This window comes from Arctopsyche grandis, chromosome 7, assembly GCF_051622035.1.
Source record: "Arctopsyche grandis isolate Sample6627 chromosome 7, ASM5162203v2, whole genome shotgun sequence".
Lineage (NCBI taxonomy): Eukaryota > Metazoa > Arthropoda > Insecta > Trichoptera > Hydropsychidae > Arctopsyche > Arctopsyche grandis.
In genome coordinates, this window is record NC_135361.1 from 14,558,195 (window position 1) to 14,579,585 (window position 21,391).

The following is a 21,391-nucleotide window of genomic DNA, read 5'->3' on the forward strand; positions in this document are numbered from 1 at the left end:
ATGTAATACGTGCAATATTTATTATACATTAAGATATGTATGTATGTATATAGTAGTATGTAAAGCATTCCTATATAAATCTGCACTTGTTTATGAATGGTATGGTTGAGAGATTTTTCTCGTGTCTTAGTTCACTTTATGGTGAAGTCTCAGTTATGTATTGAAATAAAACACACATATATTAGAGAAGAAAGGCTTTCTCCGGCTATCATTTCGCTAACAAAAGATAATATACGTTTGAAGGCTGGCGTAGATATTAAACGAGCCAAATGTGTGTGCGTCAGTTTAACCGCCACAACGATTTCGGATATACACAACAATGGCCGTCTGTGCCGTTCGAAATAAATAAGCACCGCCTCATGGTATTGGAGTATAAATGTGTTGAGTGAACCGATACGGCTGAGTGGAGAAAAGCTCTTTTTCCGTTTCCTGTTAAGCGAAAAGCAGGCGATCTTGATCTTTTGACAACCGGTATGCGCCAAGTAGTAGTTTTGGATAGGTTTTGTGTGTACATACATACATTAGACCGGAACGAAAAGTGTAAATTTTGGATTTCCCATTACGGGCCTTAGTGGAAAACTTGCATCGTATCAAAGAAACGTTAAATAAAAAAAAATCATCTACTTTAAACAATGTCCCGTGCTTCATAGCAAAAGATTTATTGGATTTTTTAGAATAGTTGAGATATTTTTAATATTTTTAATTAAAATAAATGCTCAAAAGCCACCTATGCATGTTGTTATTGCAGTTTCATTAGGTCGATTTTGATTACTTTTGACTGATAAACGATAGTCCAAAGAAACCGTTTTGTCAGACATTTCCATACATTTATTTGGGATAGGCGAAAAATGTAATGATATTTTTACAGAAAGAAGATATAAAATAAGATAATGAAAAAAAAAAAATCAAAAACAAAGAAAACCGAAAAGAAAATATTAACAACTCCAAATAGACGAAAATCAAATAAACTAGATGAACTGCAAGACATAATCTCAACTTAAAAAAAAGGGAAGAACCTCAAAAACCCATTTATTTTAACGAAATCATCAAGTTTATTTTCAAAAAGGTTTAAGTTACAAATTCATTGGATAGACTGTTCCGAACTTCAACCATTCTATTTGAAAAGAAGATTGTCTAATTATTTTGTAATAAATTTAATTTTGGAGTCTAAGAGTATGACTTTCAGATGAGTGTTATTGTTAAACGTAATGAGGCTTATCATTGGACAACCGTTATGTTTAATTATAATTTTATAGAATTCAATTAGATAATAAGTGTAAAAATTAATTATTTTCAATGTCATATCATATGAAAGTGATTTCAGTTCGGAAGGCATTCTTCGATGGACCCTTTCTAAACATATAACGTCTATTTTAAAATAAGGTTTCCAAATATATTTATATGGCGGAAACAATCTTCTTAGAAAATTGACATTTTTTCATGTTCCCGTCATCGTTTTGAATGTGAAAATTATTATTATTACGGAAAAATGTGTCAACTTTATAAATATCAGCAAATCAAAATGTCAGGCTGATGAGACAAAAAACAAAAAAATATATTTTTATTTATTATTTGAATTAAATTTTTATGATTCAAATAATAACTTTCATTAAAAAATTCATTCAAATTTAAATGTTTGTAATACATTGCTTTTCGCGGTCATTAAATATGCCATAAAATAAATTTCATTTATGTGTATACGTATAATATTTCCCGATTTCGGTGCAGTGTTCGCTCCCTCTTCACTTCTGTGTTTTCTCGTTAAATGAAGCAACGCTGAAATATTATTTTCGACGAAAAATTCTCATCGTACCATTTCATATACTCAATTTACCCCCGCCTCTGCCGAATCGGGAACGCACTTAACTAGAAAGCCAAGCCGGAAATAGGGTAAGACTTGTATCAAATTCTATAAAATGGTGGAGAGTCTGCGTTCTGGTGGCAACTCATTCATGCCGTGTCGAAAGAGATTCGAATACTCTCATTTCGGGGCCCTTTTAGAGACTCTCAGGAGGGTTCTCGTTCCCTCTAGTACTCGCCCTATACTCGGCACATTCTTGTATTGTGAATAAAAAAACCGCACATGTATGTTATCGTTAATAAAGAAAAAAGTTTGTATCGCACCGGATATGAAATTTTTATTTTTTTCTACGAAAACTCACGAACATCTGTCATTGCCAGTTTTCTATTTTATGCAAGTCATTCAACTCTAAAGCAAACCCTGTGTACTTAATAGTATATATTTAGGTTTTTACTTAACATCAAATTATTTATTTAAATTAAAATATGAATATTATATCACATTATTTAATACTTATTCCTACTGTAAAACTTGGAGGACGCTCGATATATTTTTAAATATTTTATGAAAATGAAAATTGAAAATTTATGATTTAACTGGTGTCATTACGAGTTTCCCCAAGGCGGTACCTATGGTCAACTTTTTATAAATTTATAATATTACTAGCTGAACTCTGCATGCGTTGCAATGCCACAATAACGTATGCAATTCCCGTTCCCGATCTTGTTCCCGTTCCCGTTCCCGTTCCCGTTCCTGTTCCCGTTTCTCGATACTTTTCGTTAAGTGAATGTTTCAGTTTCAAATTAATACTTAATAATCAAATTAAATTACAGTAATGATAAATTGCCGGGAAAACGCAGCCGGCGAACACATTTGAAATTATTCAATTGTTTGTTTATTTTACACTAACAACTCAGGTGGCGACGTGAAAACATTTGAAATTATTGCGTTGCAATGCCACTCATTCCCTTTTATCCCGTTTCCGTTCCCGTTTTTGGGCCAATTTTTTTACATAAACTTCAATAATTTCTGTAAGTTTCATTGCAATCGGTTGAATGGTATAGGAACGCATACGTGACAGACAGACAAACATTGATTTATATATACATATGTATATAGATTATATAAATTAAAATTAAAATCAAATTATGTTGATAAATGAGGGTAGGTAGCCAATTTATTAGGAACCGTTTCAACAATGAAATCAGATAAATCACAAACTCTACTGGAAATAATCAAACTGGAGTCACATATGAGCCATTATATTTGAAAGTCCAATTTTCAGTTCCAAAAACACTATTTCTGTTGGTATTAATTCACAAATTATATCACTTCTTTGAATGTCGGAAAAGCCGAATAAACGTATTACAGGTCACCAGTAAAATATTGTTAAGCCCAAAACTAGACTATATTTAATGTTTTGCGAGATACACCGGGCCAGAGATTGAACCTATGACCCCTCAGTAGAAATAATTAACCATAGAGCTATGTTGCTGGTAAATATAAACAAATAATATTTAAATAAAGTTCATACTTTTAAATATACATAAAATTGATTATAATGATGTGAAAAAATTTCCGAAATGGTTGGGTGATTTAAAACTGCCGTTAAAAGTAACACACTTATATTAAAATAAAAATAAACGCTAGTATGAATGTTGAAAATAATATCTAATATACGTATAATTTGGCAAGAGACTTTGTATGTATGTACATATGTAACCTTCGTTCGTTGGGTCGTAAATCCGTGACGTAATCGAACAAATAATTCAATTTTTATCGATTCAAAGGATTCGAAGTCCCCGGGGGCAAAGGCGCCGAGGGCGAAGCCACTTTCGCACCGGGGGAGAAACCCTAGGAAGCGCAGGCGCTGGATTCTGGTATACATATAATTTCGTATACATATAATTTTTTATAAGAGTATGTTTATAATATATGTTTAATAATATATGTTTATTAATTTTTTAATTAATTTTTTTAAGTTTATTAATTAAACATATATAATTTATTAATATATGTTTGTTTATTCGTGACAGTCAATTTCATAATAAAAAAAATGAGTATTCAAATAAATTTATATAAAATAAAACTATTCAAATAAATTTTATAAAATTTCATGTTTTAAAATGTAAGATTAGTCATGTTTAAGTGGTTTATATTACAAATACCGAGCGAAGCCGGGTAAAAGCATTAGTACTATATACATATGTATATACATAGAGTCTATTAGTTGAATTAATATATTTGAAAGTCCATAAAGTTCAGATATAAATTTAATTTATTTTATTGAAAAAAAAACATAGCTTGTATCAAACTTATAATAAATAATAAATTAGTTAAAGAACTGCCACGATCCATGAAACAAAAAAATGTACATATGTTTGCGCAAAATATTATTATTGCCTAAGATAAGTCTGAGACGCAGACAAAATACCTCACACAAAATCTGATATTTCACAAAAATCCTCGAGAGGATTTGTAAGCACATTCGTCAGGAGCACAAATGCACTCAAATTAATGTATTGTCAGAGAGACATTACCATGCGATTGAACCTTATATTTGAAAGTACATCTCAAAGCTTTATATTTTATAGAAGAGGCGTTTTCAAACCGTGAGTGCCGTTAAAACCATACTGTTTGCCAAGTGGCTTCAAAACGTGCCAAAAAATGTCACTTAATAGTGCAAACCCCACGACTCCTTTATTACACACACAAAGGCGAAACCACAAATATTTCCATATCGGGTCGTAAACATGTCGATTTATTAAATTTACAACGCATTTCATCAGACGCAGAAATTCGCCGAGTTTCGGCATGTTATTAGACATCAAGATAGTGTCACGGAGTTTCAACTTCCGCAACAAATAATAATATCCTTCAATAAAGTTAAGTTGTTTTGCCAGATGGTGCTAAATATCCACTCGTCTTAATAGCTCTCGGTCTACACACCCCTCCCCATTATAACTCAAAAAAGTTAAATCCCTTACACTTGGAGAGCTAGCAATAAGGCCTTAAGTGTTTCCCCTAAATTGAATCATTCCCAAGCCTGAAGGGTAACAAAAATTTCAAACATTTAATAAAATGAATGTTGCGCTGTTTTCGAGAAAAAAGAATTCCGAAATAATAATATTAAATAAAAAAGAGAAACGACAACATAATTTCTACAACAAGTAGCAAACCCACTTAATATTATTAAAAAATATATACAGCACTTGTATGTAATTTCAGGCATATTATTAATTCATCTTAATCGATAGGTACAATGATAAATTGTGCAAAAAGTTTAGACATCTTTGTTCTGGTGTGCCTTACAAATAAATCAATCTAAATTCATGAATATCCGGAATACATTAGCATAGTGTAGAAGACCTTTCTCCTAACTACATAGTTAGTTTCCGGTACTTCTAACCCATTAAAACCTTTTGTGGATTCTTTGGGTATGTAACCCTTTAGAATTCCATCTAAACCGGCATTTTCTTTATATATTATGCATTTAAAGGCGAGTCTGAAATATAAAATGAAGCACATTTAGTTTTAAAAAATAATTTAGCGCAGTTTTAGCGTTGAAAACTTCCTGCACGGTTGTTTAAAATTGAATTAATATTTTTTAGTTTGTATTGAAGGTAAAGGAAAACTATTTCTTTCGAACGGTCTAAAAAACTTTTGATCTACTTAGCCGAAGTTCTCTCTTGCAAATTTCAACGTTTGTTCGTTCGTTTAGTACAACCTACTTCGGGATTAAATTTCGGGAAAGTTAGTTGATTTTTGCGAATTAATCCTCGGAAAATTCGATCGAGAAAATACGAGGTTTCCCGTCAATTTGAAATATTTATCCGGCGACTTTTCAAAGCCTGCAGGATTTTGATAATAATTTAAATACATGAACTCTTTCTATAATCCTCTGATAAATGGTGTCTGCAGCGAAACAAACTCTATTCCTCCGAGGGATTTCTTTCCATTCTAAAACCAAATAAATTCACCTTGATTTATATACGAAGAGGTACACACAATCGAACGATATCTTGATTACACCAATGAATCAATCTACATATGTACATATACGCACATGAAATCGATTTTCGGCACATTATCTCCATTACATTTAACTCACTCTCACGCAAAACAGTTCAATCATTACACATAAATTTTCTTGTAATAAGATTTCTTTTTTTTTATTTTCACAGATATATAGCAGTAACGCAGCCTATCAAGTACGCCAAGCACAAGAACAATAGACGGGTATGGTTGACAATAGTGCTCGTTTGGGTCATCAGTGCCGCAATCGGATCTCCAATAGTCCTAGGTCTGAACAATACCCCAGATCGGCTGCCGGACCTTTGCCTTTTTTACAACAGCGATTTTATCATATACTCCTCGCTCAGCTCGTTCTACATACCCTGTATTATGATGGTCTTCCTTTACTACAATATTTTTAAGGTATGTGAAAATTCAAATGATTTTTTTATAGTAAATACTAATAAATTGAATTTCAATGAATAAATAACATCAGGAAATAAAGTTTTATAAGCGCATCGGCTCTAAAACTCAAAAATATTTTAAAATTCAGATCTGCTGATCAATAAATTCAATATCTTCAACTCTTAGCCTTCACATTTTTAGCATATATTTTAGACTCTAAAGTACATACATATGTGCTAAAGCTTAGTGTTATACATCGGCTGGCATTAAAAATTGAGAAATTTCTTAATTTTTAACTTATCTATCGGAAACTTATGTAAATGAAACAATTGCAATATCATGCTCAGAATCAGTGGATCGTAATTAGTATAAAGATTCGAGTATTACTTGTGGCAGTAAAATATTGTAATTAAACCATTTTAAATCAGCTTACAAAGAAGGGAAAGCTTTCATTTAAAGTTTGAATAATGCATCGTTTCTCATTCACATTTATTACATCAATGGAAATGTCCCATTTTGAATATTTATATTATTTTCGAATGGATGAAAAGCGTTGTAAATATACCTCTCGTTTCGCAGGAAATTTTTAATGAACGTTTTCTGCTTTTCTTAAACACGAGTTTACCTTTGTTTTGAGTCGTTTCCGACTTGCAGATTAAAAATTTCGCTCAACTCACGTCCTTTTTAATATTTCCATCCATATAAATTCCCAGATAAAATTATATTAAATGAATACAACTTTTCTTCATCTTTTAATGATGTACATATTACAAACATTACTAATTACGTCTTGACATAAAAAAATGTTTTTTCAAATAATTATATTAATTGAACTGTAACTAAGTAAAATATTCTTCAGACATTCTTTTTACTTTTGTATGAGATAAAAAAATAATTTAAAGAGAATACAGATATTATACATGAAATTGTTTTAAAAATTAAATTTAAACTTGCTAGATTTTATTTAATATGATCACTATGGATTTAAATCATCATCACTCATAGCGATTCGCTATTCACTGGTGAATGAAGGCCTGTCCAACACGCTTCAATTCGTCCCTGTTTTGAACAACTCTCATTCCCCTCATTTTAAAGGTTTTTTATTCTAATTTCATCCACCCATCTCCCCTGTGTCCTTCCTTGCACCCTTTTACATTATCTGAGGTAACATTCAAGCACTTCTAACTACATGACCCGCCCACTGCCATTTCAATTTTTTTCCTCTCACCATTACATCAACTGCCTTTGTCATACTTCTAACTTACATATTCCTTTTTTTCTATCTCTCCTCGTTATTCCAAGCATACAGAGTATCATACTTCTTTGAGTGTACTGGACCTTATGCAGCATTCTGGCGCTCAATGCCCAAGTTTCATATCCATACTTCATCACTTGGCAAGACACATTGATCGAAGATCTTTTCAGGCACAGTGGCATTTTGGATTTGAATACGGCGTTCATTCGCCCAAATATAAGATGGAGGCATCTGAAATTATACCTCATAATAATTTCAGATGCCTCCATATTTAGATATAAATAAGTTTTAACAAATAAATGGATGTTAATGCCATTTTTGATTTTATTATTTTTTATAAACACTGAAAACATAGATTAACCATTTGAAATTATATAAGTATCATACCTTTGACTTTTAAACGAAAATCTGGTTTGAATACATATGATATGGTTAAATAAAAATACATTTTTCTTTAAAAACCCACTACATATTTAAGAGCAGTCATATATTACATATAAATTTAGGCTATTACCTATCGAGTCAGTAGTTCGAACAGCTATAAAGAAGCATTATTGTCAATGAACATACACTTGGAATAAGTATAGATTATGAGTATAAGGCGAAGCAAACGGAATACTGAACTCGGTTTACGGGTCAATTCGTATGCGGCGATGTTTGCAATGTCGCGTACGTGTAAAACATAAAACCAACATTTTGCCACAAATGGAGGAACAATGTTACCCCCTTGGTTTAATGTTGTTGTCAAACCGAACCAAACACACCCCTTAGCCCAATTTCGAATAAACACAATTGCAATATGATAAATTCGAACAATGCCGATTAATCGAAACCGAGAAAGGCGTGCTTTTGTCGGTCGACAGTTTTCAATGCGAAATTAAATGTAAAAGTTAGCCGAACAACCCCACTCGAACAACGGCGATTCAAGAAGGGCTTATACAATGTACATATATATGGATAACGATGGAAATTCGCACAAATCAGGTACTCTGTTAATTACTTTAATTGATTTGTGAATTAGACCTTCCGCGAAATGAGCAGAAACTTTGATCACCCTTTTGCGAAGCCTGATTTTGGTATCGAATAAATGAAAATCGACTGAAATTGTGTGCTAAATACAATTATAAACTTAACACATAGTTAATTCGGAAAGTAATAATTCAATATTGATTGACAATTTTTTTTTTTTGCTTTAGACACTCAAACTGGTACAATTTAAAACATAATCATTCATAATCACTAATTCACCATAGTGTCAGCTTTGCGATTAAAATTTTCTCCTGTGATTCAACATCTATGAAATACATATATGTACATGAAGATAGTTTTAAAATCGATGCTGGCAGCAGCATGATCACGTTCAGTCGTGGTCAAACTTTTAAATAGGTGAACCTGAAGTTGAACGTATGAACGTTGCCGCCTACGCTCCGACTTAATAGGATGCGCGTTAAGGCACTTATGGGTAGAGACACAGCCACCGTGACAAAGCCTTCCAACTTTGACTTCCCAAAAAAAAAAAAGAAAAAAAGAATCATCAAACCCTCTTACACCCCCCCTCGTCAAAACTTTTTCAAGCCGAAAAATGTTTTTTTTTTCTCTTTTGCCCACCACCGCTCTCCTTGAAGAGGGCCACAATATTTTATTCAAATTGCACTACTTTTGCGATTTATTTTATCGCTTCGAATTTGTTATTTATTCTGCTTCTTTTTCGTCGTCGTTTTTCTCCGATTCGTAATATAAAGGAAACGTTTTTCTTACTCTTTTTATTTATTTCGGTTCAAATTTTATCCTTGATATTGTTGAATATCATTTTATGTGAGATGCAACATCAATTTAATATATGTATGTACAAATCCTGTAAAACGTTTATTAAATATATTAGACCTAAATTGGAATTTGCATATACTATTTGGAACCTTCATTTTAAAAAGGATGTATAGGTATGTTAAAGACGATTTTCAAAAATGCTGTTCGAGCTTCAATCGCTTTCATACAAGATGGATGTGAAAAGAATGAACCTCTCCAAATTGGAGACCAGAAGAATCAGAGGCGATCTAATCGAAGTTTAGAAAATTAGAAATAATCACTACAATTGTCCGATAATAAGCCTTCTAACGTTTAAAAAAACACTTATATGAGAGGTCATACTCTTAGATGAATTTGACTTACTTACATATAATGTCTTACTCCAAAAATATATGTATGTATTTCTTACAAAAAATATTTTCTTTCCCTGCCTTTTTTAAAAAAAAAATCCTTCTATTCAAATATGTAGAAGTACATACATAGTTAAATTTTGTAATAGTCTACCTAATAAATGTAACTTCTAGTAACCTAAATCTCTTTAAAGATAAACTTGATGAATTCTCAAAAGTTAATGGATTTCCTTTTTATGGTTTATTCTTATTGTATTACACTGTTCGACACGAACAATGGTTCCGAGACAAGATATGACTTTTATTATAGATCTATGCCCAGTAAACACAAATCTGGTAATAAAAAATGTTGATTGGCTCGATATTCAGAGATATATTATATCTTGGTGTTGTTCGGTCGATGTCTCAAAATTTGTCAATTTCCTGTTCAAAATGAATATTGGAATCTATAGTTGGATTTTTTATATTTCATTTGTAGTACTTTTCAGCTTTCAAATCTCTCTTAGTAGTTGTCCAGTTCAAATCAAAAATCAAAACAACATATTTTCACTTGGGGTTTTTTCCCACTGTTAATACTATTTTATATTGAGTATTTTCTATTGAAAGATGTTTATTGGGATAGTTTTCTGGCCACACCATTTTTTTAAATTGATAAAATTGCGAACTAAAAGCTCGTACTAGTATTTACTCGTATTTACACGAATCTGAATTGAAATTATATTGATAATATATTAAATTGTTTTTATATGAGAATGAAATAAAATTCCACTTAGAAAAATCATATTTTGACTATTCTTGTGAATTAATAAAAAAATATAAATATGTTGCATAATTTTGTATTTAAAACAATTCAAACTGTAACAGATGTGCAAAACCATTCGACTTATACTTTTTTTAATATGTACTTTTATCCGGGATGGAATATAAAACTGTGTGAAATCCCGGAATTTTTAATGTTTCAATATATTTTTTTACGATTAATTTACTATTCTATTTATAATTACCACAGTTTCTTAATAATATTATAAATAAAGGCGCAAAAATCGCTTAATTTTAAATTTTATTGCGTTGAAATGTAAGCGTATAAATACATACATATGTATACGTAAACGTAATAATCGTCGTTGAAGTGCTTTTAATATGAGGGTAGTATTCGGGCTGAACAATCCATAAAACCGTTTAAATACCCGAAAATGCCTAACAATTGAAGATAAGGGGATGAAACACACCCATTGTCATACTTATCTAATTTTAATAAAATGAGAAAATATTTTTCAATATTATAATACGAACATTAAGAAGATTCGAATATAAATTCTATACTCGTGCTATGACCGCAATATCCTTTCATATTTATATATAACATTCGAGATATTATGTATGTATTTGAGCCATTCTCATCCGTGATAAGTGACCCGAGCACACGAGTAATTCAAATTTTCGACGGAACTCATAGCTAGAAAATGTCACTTTCCTTCAGGGCGTTGTTGGTGAATGGCCCCATTATGAAGAACTAGTGCCTCTTTAAAGTTTCTGGGTTGCCGATATTTTTTCCGGAGTCTGTCATGAGATCCACGTGCTCGAATAACAACGACACAGCATAAAAGTTCGACGCCATTAGCCCAAGTTTTAGGCAACGGTGTCGTGAAAATTACAAACTCAACAATACCAACGGGATTTGGCAGCTTTGTTAACTGGCTTTATCCTTTCTAAAAGCCTTAATTCACGAATAACCTTCTCGAAACGATTTTCACAATCCGACAGAACTATTTTATTTGAATTTCATATTCGTACCGGATGATAAAGCTGCGTCGAAATTCATTGTATGTATTTACATTATACAATTGCATTTATCGAAACATACGCTGCAACGTGGATTACTACATATATTTTCGTAAAATGAATAATTGATTAAACGTGATCAATTATGAATAGTATATATATAATACAATATAACAATCTACATATGTGAATTTGATACAATTTATGCTCCACCGGGTTTGACTAATCTTAAAAAAGGCACAGTCGAATTTTTTTAAATACGCTAATTGAAATATTCAATACGATAAAAGTAAAAATAATATATAAACTACTAAAAGATATCTAATTTTTTGCTCAAATATAAATCATAGTTGGCTTTTGAATTAAATGATCATTTACTATGAATTTATGTACAAATTTGACTGGCCAATTTTTTACTTTAGTCTGTTTTTATACTTTTATTGGATTCATCAAAATATCCATTATATTATATTAAAGTATAAAATGAGAAAACATCTCATACAACTTCGGCTTAATAAACGCCTTTTTTAAATCCAAAATTTCACTTTGTCCGATCAATGTATTTTGCCCGTGATGACGTTCGGATGTGAAACTTGGTTATTGAATGCCAAAATATCAATGCATGCAAGTTCAGTATGAAACGCTGTATGTTTAGCAAATCGAGAAGATACAGGAAACGAAATACGTGAGTGAGAACTATGACAAGGATAGTTGATACATGTAGCCGAGAGGGTCAAGAGATTGAAATAACAATGGGTGGGTCATGTGGCTAAAAGAATGGACAAAAGGTGGACAAAGAAGTGCTGGAATACTACCCGGAAGAATGTAAAAGGGTGAAAGGAAAATAGGTGAATGAAATTTAAAAAAGTGTGAGTTGCGCAAAATTGAGATGAATGGAAGCGTGTTGGAGAGGTCTTCATCCAGCAGTAAAAGGTGATTCAAATGACGATGATGATGTATGTATACATATATGTATGTAAATAAAATGGAAATGAATGCGCCCTTTTCGAATGTATGTAATATATTTGTTTTTACATACATATATACTAGGTAGGCCAACCAGGTAAGCCCCAAATGCGCCGCGCCTTCTTGGCCAATTAAAAACATCTATATACATTTTTAGAACCATTTTAACAATGTATCATAGATACATCTATCGATAAATTTTTATTTTTCTGAGAATTTTGTTTGTATAAATCGTCAAATTTCGAGATGCAGAAGAACTCTAAATTCACGAGGCATTTATGGACCAATTCGCAGCATTTTTATACTAATCAGTGAAAGTCAAGATACTGAAAACTCGAAAATTGCGAGAAATTTGTTGGAACCGTTTCAATGAAAATCAGATAGATTGGTAAACTCTGATAGGAAATGATCGACCTGGAGTCACAAACCAGCAGTGGGCCTCGAACAGTCACAAACCAGTCTGGCCAGTCAAAAAAAAACAAGTCTGGCCAGCAGTGGGCCTCGAACCCATGACCACTGCGTTCAAAAGTATACATACATATATATTCTAACGACTAGTCCACGCTGCTGCTTATGATATGCACATATATTTATACATCTAGGTTTTGATAATTTATTTTTGAGCCCCTAAATACGTTTCACACTTTAGATAAGGTCACGTTTGTAAAGGCAATGTGGGGTATTATGTATATTTGTACACTTCAAAAAAAAAAAAAATGCCATGCACACGGATGGCGCTAACGAGCCGTCACATTTGAGAGTAAAAAGTCCTGCTAATTTAATTTCACGCTCTGACAAGCGAACGGCATTGTGTTCTGTTTTGGGAAACGGCAACGGGAGTGAAATGAAAAAGAAACGAAATAATCATGGCAGCCGAGGGTGTTTTGTAAATAAAAGCCCGGCTAAATGGCCGCGTCTTACGGCCAAAAGGCGACATTAGCCGCCTAGTGCCTTGCCTGAACCACCGACGCCATCCGCCATTTTTTTTTTTGTTCTTCTCCCCGACTTGGGATCTGCCAACATTTCCGGAAATTGTTGTTCCCAGTTTTCCGCTTTTGCGCGCGCGCCTTCAGATAATTTTTTCGTGGCTAATTTCGTATTCAAAATTATAAATTCAGCGTTAAATTCGGCTCTAAAATCCCTACCATCGTTTCGTTTCTCATCCTCTTTCTCGCCAGCCACGAGTATCACTGAAAATGTGCTGTATTAATATTTCAGTTGATAAAAACGTTCACTTGCTTTTTCCCTTTCATTTTATCATTTTAACGTCTACAGTGTACGAATAAATACGCCACCATTTTTTCTAGAACATATCCTACTCGTGAATACACATACATATATATGTAGGTATGTATATGTGATACATATTTCCATAACCGAAAGCTATAGATATACATACATATGTACGTAATTCAATTGGATAAAAATATAACATACATATACACAGGGCCGACGAGAGGGGGGAAAGGGTATTCAAATAACCCGGGCCTGGCTTTCGAAGTGGGCCCCCTGCAAATAATATGTACATTTTTAGCAAAAGTACAAAAGCATTATTTGGCCATTATACTCTTAGTGCTTTTTGGACACTAAGCAAAATGGTATAACTATTTTCGAGTAACTACTTATGACAAAATAAAATTTAGGGAGAGATCTGTTCTGGTGTTCATCATGGTCAGTTTCCTCGTCACAATATTCAAAACAAATTAGTAAAATAACCCTTGGCCGATTCAAGCAGGTAACAAGCGGACAGTTAAAAGTACGAGATTGGTGCATTTTTACATCGATAATAAAGATAAAATCTTTCACATTTACCTATTTTCAAATTTGCTATGAAACTTTTAACTTAAAATTGCAAATGTGATGCACGTGCTATTCCTAGAATAATTCAACAGAAATATACTAATCAATCATGTATGAAAAAATCAGTACAAATTCAATACATTTTTAACTACTATGTACCTGCTTTTCCATAAATAATATAAGTTGACTTTCTGGATTTGTTGTATACATGCCCGGAAAGCTTACTGTGAAAAAGAAACGGGAAAAAACCTCTTAATAATAATATTCGTAATTACGATTTTACCTACGCGAAAGTTTGAAGCGCCATTGTGTAGTCAAGGAAATGTGTTCGTTGGTAACCACGTTACTAGTTGGTTTATGACGGCGTTGAAGAGACGTTAGTTAAGCTCCAACCATCACTTGAATCGATAACGGGAATTGCATGCCTTATTCTGGCATTGCAACGCATGCCGGGTTCAGCTTGTACAATTTATATTTATGTAAAACCACATTAAATGCATGATTTTACAATAAAACAGAAAAATCTTATCATCACAGCATTTATTCAAATAAATTTTATATATAAGTTTATACGATTTTAAACGACTTACAGACATATATTGCCAATATTCATAATAGCATTCGTACAATGATGCATACTTCAGTTGCATTACACAGATTTAATACATATTTGACATGCTTTAAAACCATTAATAGCTAGCAACTAAGTCAAAATAAATAAATATATATTATATAGGTAGGTACATAGCGAAAAACGTGAATTTTGCTTTTCATCGATGGACAAATGGACACAGTGAAAAACTTTATTTATATCAAGGGAATGTTAAATAAAAGAAGCAGAGACTTTACACAATGTCCCGTGCCACCACCCAATCGATTTATCTCGACAAAAATTTCGAAAAAGTAGGTTTTTTCATATATCTCTTTTTTCAAGAATACTTTTGATTTTTTAAATACAAATTAAAAAATAAATAAACACTCAATTCTCACTTATTAAAGTTTATTTGGGTCGATTATGATAGGTTACTGAATTTTTATTTAATAGTAAAAAAATCAAAACCTCCTTTTTTCAAAATTTTTGCCGAGATAAATCGATTGGTAGCACAGACTATTGTTTAAAACCAATGAATTTTTTAAATTAACATTCCCTTCATACATATGTATATAAAAAAAGTTTGCCACTTGGTCCATCGATGACAGTCCGAAATGCATATTTTTGGTTTCGACCTAATGTACATACATATGTATGTATGTATGTACGTACCATTGGTTAAGAAAAATATGAAATCGTCTTAAAAAAAGTACGCAATATAATATAAACTTTGCAAATCTCATATTAGATAGTTAATTTTAATTGCAATGACATTAAAATCTTATAAGAATCTTCAGGCATACCTTAAAAATTACCATAACTACAGACGAAAGTTTGATCTGAATTCCCATCTGAAAGTACCTGTAAATCTAATTGAATAGTCACATATATAATACAGAAATTAGACGAAGAGTAAAATTAGTAATTATGTTCAGCCCCCAAAAGTTCACTGCTTAGTTTCTCTAACAGTAACGATTTTAACAAAAAAAATAGATAAATTAAACACAGTGGAATAAACAGTTAAAACTAACTTTGGCAATTCTACTTCTAACCACATATTAATGCGCCTGGAGATTCCAAAAATAAAACCTATGTATATTATAATAAAATAAAACGGGTTACTAGCAGCAGCAGAGGATATTTGAAATTTGCAGACTAGAGGTTTTTGCTGGGTTTGCATCTACTTTTATAATATCCATTATTGTAGCAGAAAAGACTACAAAGATAAATCTCACACACTATTTCCTGCTGGAAGTCTCACTTTTAAATGGAAAATTTAAAATAGCCTTTCTTCAAATATATTTGAATAATCATCATTAAAATTGACACATCATACACCAACCTCTAGTATATATAATGTAATATATACTAACATACATATGCACATTGATAAAGACACGCTTCCATTCATTATATTTACATTTGACTCAACTATGTATATACTTTCTTATAAAATCACTTCTATTCTAATATCATTTGTTAAAATTAATTATTACTTCTAAATCAAGCGTTACAATTTCTGTGCTGAATCTTATTATGCATTATTTAGGTATCATTCTACGACTACAAAACATCTCTACCTAAAAAAATGAAATTGATTTCAAAATTTATTCTTCACAAAAATTTGGAATAACATTTTGAAAATTAAAAATTTTATTTCGCAAACTTTATCTTTTTACTTATGTCTCTACTTATATTATTATTTATTTATGTAATAATAATATAAGTAGAGTAAAGGTCAAGAGTGTTGGCTTCTGATGGTGCTCAACAGGCACTCAACCTCGTTGAGTGTATTCACTGATAATGCAACCATTTCCTCTGGAATACCCAATATATCATATTCAGGGGTGGTGGATATGCGGTCCGCGTGCGCTTTATACGTTATGATATATGAGAAACGGGAATAAACGGGGACCGTGAAAACCGAAAGTATCGTTTTAATAGGCTCTGAGGCAAAATAAGTCTCCACTTCGGCCTCTTATCTGTACTAATTTTTTACCCATGCTATATGTACATACATATTTTGTACATAAAATTTCGGTCGTGCAAAATGTATGTATATATGTATAGTAATTTTCCTACAGCGTGTTACATACATATGTACATACATGAAAGTTTTGGTACTCGGTAAAGTATAATTCAATGCTCTTAAAAAGAACAAATGCTATTTTAATATAATATTGTATATCGTATGTAATTTGTATTGTATGAATCACACTATCTGATTTGCTATACTCTGATTTTTTTAATTGAAATAATATATATATATATATATATATATATATATATATATATATATATATATATATATATATATATATATATATATATATATATATATATACATATATATATATAAACGGACGCGATGTATGTATGTTTGTCGGTATGTGTGTGGATATCTAGCGGATGCATCGACCAGTCGTGTCCAGGAGACGCGGGAAAGCGGGGAAGTGGGGGGGGGGCAGTGTGAAGCATGTGACAAATGCTCCTGATATTGAGCGCCGAGTGACGTCAGGCCAAGCAACGGGTGACGTCAGCGTCAGATGCGCCTAAGCATGCGTGGGAGCGTACACATATAGATAATCCACGAAGGCACACATACACATTAATTCATCATTTTGAAAACGGGTTGGATCGGTGCGCGTGTAATGCGCGCACTCAACTTTTTCTATTAATACGTGCGCGCGCGCCTATAAATTACCTTACATTATATTTATATTAATATATAACATATAACTTTATTTTAATTCGTGTATCAATTCCTTTCTGAAACCGCCCCTTGAAATCAACGGGCACAACATTAGTTAATAATACTGTGACGAGTCACGAAATTCGATGCTAAATAGGCGTAATATTCGATTGACGTCACAATATTATCCCAAACTTACCTAATTAGTCTAATAAATTAGATGGTGTGATTCCCGTACAAGTTCCCATATATACATTTGTACTACATAACGAGTCACATGTTGTGATCGTTTGAGCATAAAATTTAAATTAAAATCTGCCTTACATGTGTCATTTTTAATAATGAATTTTAATTTATAAATTTCAAAATTAAATTTAGTATTTTATTTATTACTTAACAAAAAAAAAAAATGACCGAAATATGTATTTTTAAAGCATAATAGCATTAAATTCACAGATTGCATTCCCAGCGTTGGATTTTAGTCAAGTGCTATGGCCATTTATTATGCAAAATAGGTTCCGTAAGTTGGAGCAACTCCATTGTATAATGAGATTATTTTGTGCACGATAACAGTGCTAATAAATCACCCCTTTAGAAAACGAGAGTTAGTGGTTCAGATAGTAGTACACAAAATTAAATCTAAACTCTGCCCCAAGAAACATTCGTCTATTTTACCATTGAGCGTATATTTTTTACTTTAAATAGCATATGTTAATTTATAATTTTATTTTTATTTATCGAGAGTCTTTTTTGCAGGCTTTACGTAACAGAGCTCGGAAGCAGCGAGCGGCTAGGAGTAAACCTCTTCCTGGAGATGTAGGAGCCGGATCCGTTATAGAAAATGTAGCTCAGACAAGAAGATTGGCGGAAACGGCTTTAGGACCAACGAAAAAACCGGAAGAAGAGAAACCCACGAACACAGCATCTGGTAGCAACGAAGAAGACGACGACGGGGGCGAAAGGTAACACCTTCTAGTTAACCCATTTTAATGTTTACGTTTTTAGAACCCTCGCCGAAATTCCCATCTCGGCGAAATTTCCGACGGCCATTCGCCAAAATATATGTACCTACATATATACATATAAGATACAAAAGCGCGTAATTTCGAAAACGCAGCCTCTTATTTCGTTGTTCAAATCTTATTTATCATCGCCGTGGGACCATTTTTGGTAACTTGAAGCAGGGAAATAAAATTTGAAGCACATTGTACAATCACATAAATTTACACCCTCTTGTATGGCATGAATAAGAAAATATGTTAAATATAATCCTATGCCCCTGACATAACACACCTATGTATGTAGTATTGCGGCAATATAATTTCACATTATCTCTACACTTTCGGAAAGTTTCCACAGCAAAAAAATAATGTTTTAGTGACTAAATTTACACATGCTCATTTTACATATTCTAGATTTCCTTTTGCGTTGAAACAATTACACGATGATTATTCGGAACGAACCGTTTGTTCGTGTCAGGTCAACACAAATATTCGAGATATTGAATTTGGACCTTTAATATCCTTTAATAAAAATGTCAAGCATAACTTAACCCCGTCTCTTTCCGTCTAGAGCTAGGGGGGGGGGGGGTCACAATAATCATGCAATTTTATTTGGGAAATTTTATATTTTCGAGTGACAAGGGTCTGAAGGGGTTTTGCGGGACGATATGAACAAAAAGCCTAGATTCACGTCAAGGAGAAGTACATAGATTGCTTAAATTTATATTGTAATCGATTGTTTTTATCCAAATATTTGTAAGGGACCGCAAGCGGTTCGACCGTGGAACGAGAAGATGAGCTTTCTCAATATACAAATATAGATTTAAATATTGATAAATGTCAACAATACCATATGTATATGTATTCTCTCCTATGTACATATAACTTATAATCTACCTGTTCACAATCTATCCACTCATATCGCTCCAGTTTAATCATAAAAAGGGTTGATTTAAATAATTTAAAATGTTCTAACGATGATTGAGTGTAGTTGATGATACCTAAATTATGTTTGTCAAACTATAAACAGATGAAAAAGCTAACTTTTGTTGAAAAAATGAGTATGAATGTTGGCCAGAATATAATGGAAATATTTTGGAGAGACTTCCATCTAGCAACGGACTTTTCCATAACAGATGATTTCATTTTCGGATCTAAAAATATATTTTTATTTGTATGAGTGATCAAATTTATATATTCGTACGCCCGTATTCAAAATGTTAAAGTGGCAATTCGTCAAGAATGAGCTCAAAATATTCTGTACCTATGAAATATATCGATAGACCAAGATGTGTGAATATTTTTAAAAGGAAAAGGTTCCGCAAATGGGGCAATAACTGCTGGGTCAGTGCGGATAATGCTCGTCACGTCTTGATTCCATCTGTACCAAATGAAATGGAAAACGATATTGTTTATGCGCGAATGCCTTATGCCATTTTCACTATTTATCGGAAACCAAAGGGGGAGCGAGGGTGGCTCGAGTATTATTTTTTATATGTAATGGCGTTTTGCAAAAAATGCGCTTGAAAGATAATCGAATTTAGTAATTTAATTATATTTAAATTCATTGGCAATATCGATTTTCCCATTTATTTGACGGTTAATTTTATAATGGAAATAAATGTTTGAATTGCACCGTGATGTATGCTGAGCGGTACTTATGAAGCTCGCTGTAATTACCGAGGAAGAATAGTAGGAAAATTCGATCTGCAATAAATGGGACTTAATCGTGAAACGATCTTTTCTCTCTGCTCGGGCATAAAGAGCTTTCGGGAGAATGCTCTGCAATGTTCCTAAAAAGCTTCCATTTTGCTAATTACAGTTGTATGAACGATGAACTATTACGACAAGACTATTTCTCTCCAAGAAATATTATATTTTAATTACGATAATAGCTAAGACACAATACATTAGCAATATCAAAACGGCATTAACTTACGGAAAGTACGCGAATTTGTTCATTTTATTTCAAAGTAATAGTCCTCTAAAGTTGCTGACGTAATTTGTTTTTGTAGCTGAGACACTTTTTAAATTAAATTTGTTTTCGAAAGAATTTTAGAAAATTGTGCCACGCTGAAGGTTAACAATAAATTAAATTCGTCGTTAATTTGAACCGCACTAAGACGAGATTTGTGGCAAAAATTTTCAGAATCAGTAATCATAATTTTTAATTTCAATTCTGTTTTATTTTATTTATACAGACATACACCTATTTTTACTTTATAAACGCGACATATATGGTCAATATTGTACATAAATATTATTCAAGGCGAATTACAAATATTACAGTTATCATATAGACATCAATGGATACATTTTGACAAATTATGAGATGCTGTAAACTCAAATTTGCGAGAAATAGGACAGGATGTCCAATTCGTTGGAACCGTTTCCAATGAAATCAGATAAATTGGTAAACTCTGAAAATAAAAGATCGACCTTGAAGTCATATATCCAAGGTCTGACCAGCAACAAAGCCAAAAATAGAACCCGTGACCATTTAATCGAAAGCTTTACATGCTAACCATTGATCTATATATGTATGTATGTATGTATATTTCTGGTGTTGACAATCTTGACAATCTGACAATCTTGGAAATCTTCAAATTAAGACCACGATTCACAAAGAAATATGTATAGTCAATATATTTACATAAATACATTTGTATTTTATTTGACGACAAAACTTCTACATACATATGTACATACTGAACACAAAAAAAATATTGAATATGAAATTAAGACGAAAAAGGGGAACTTGTTTTACAAAAGCTTATACAATACAAAGTCTTCCAATTTTAATGATACTACGTAGGACAATAGAATAGTAACCAAAAAATGTATACTTAAATTTTTTTTACAATTATTTGAATGCTAAACACGTAATTAGTGTTGCCATAATTAGCATTCGAAAACGTCTTTCTTTT

The 21,391-nt window shown here is 32.1% G+C and overlaps 1 protein-coding gene across 1 annotated transcript in view; it reads left to right on the forward strand.

Annotated features, from left to right (window-relative positions):
• LOC143914068 (dopamine D2-like receptor) overlaps nt 1-21,391 on the forward strand; it is a 281,762-nt gene that overhangs the window by 250,752 nt on the left and 9,619 nt on the right. The window contains exons 3-4 of the mRNA XM_077434158.1: nt 5,986-6,238; nt 18,220-18,425. Of these exons, the coding sequence (XP_077290284.1) occupies nt 5,986-6,238; nt 18,220-18,425 (459 nt within the window). The remainder of the gene's footprint in view (nt 1-5,985; nt 6,239-18,219; nt 18,426-21,391) is intronic.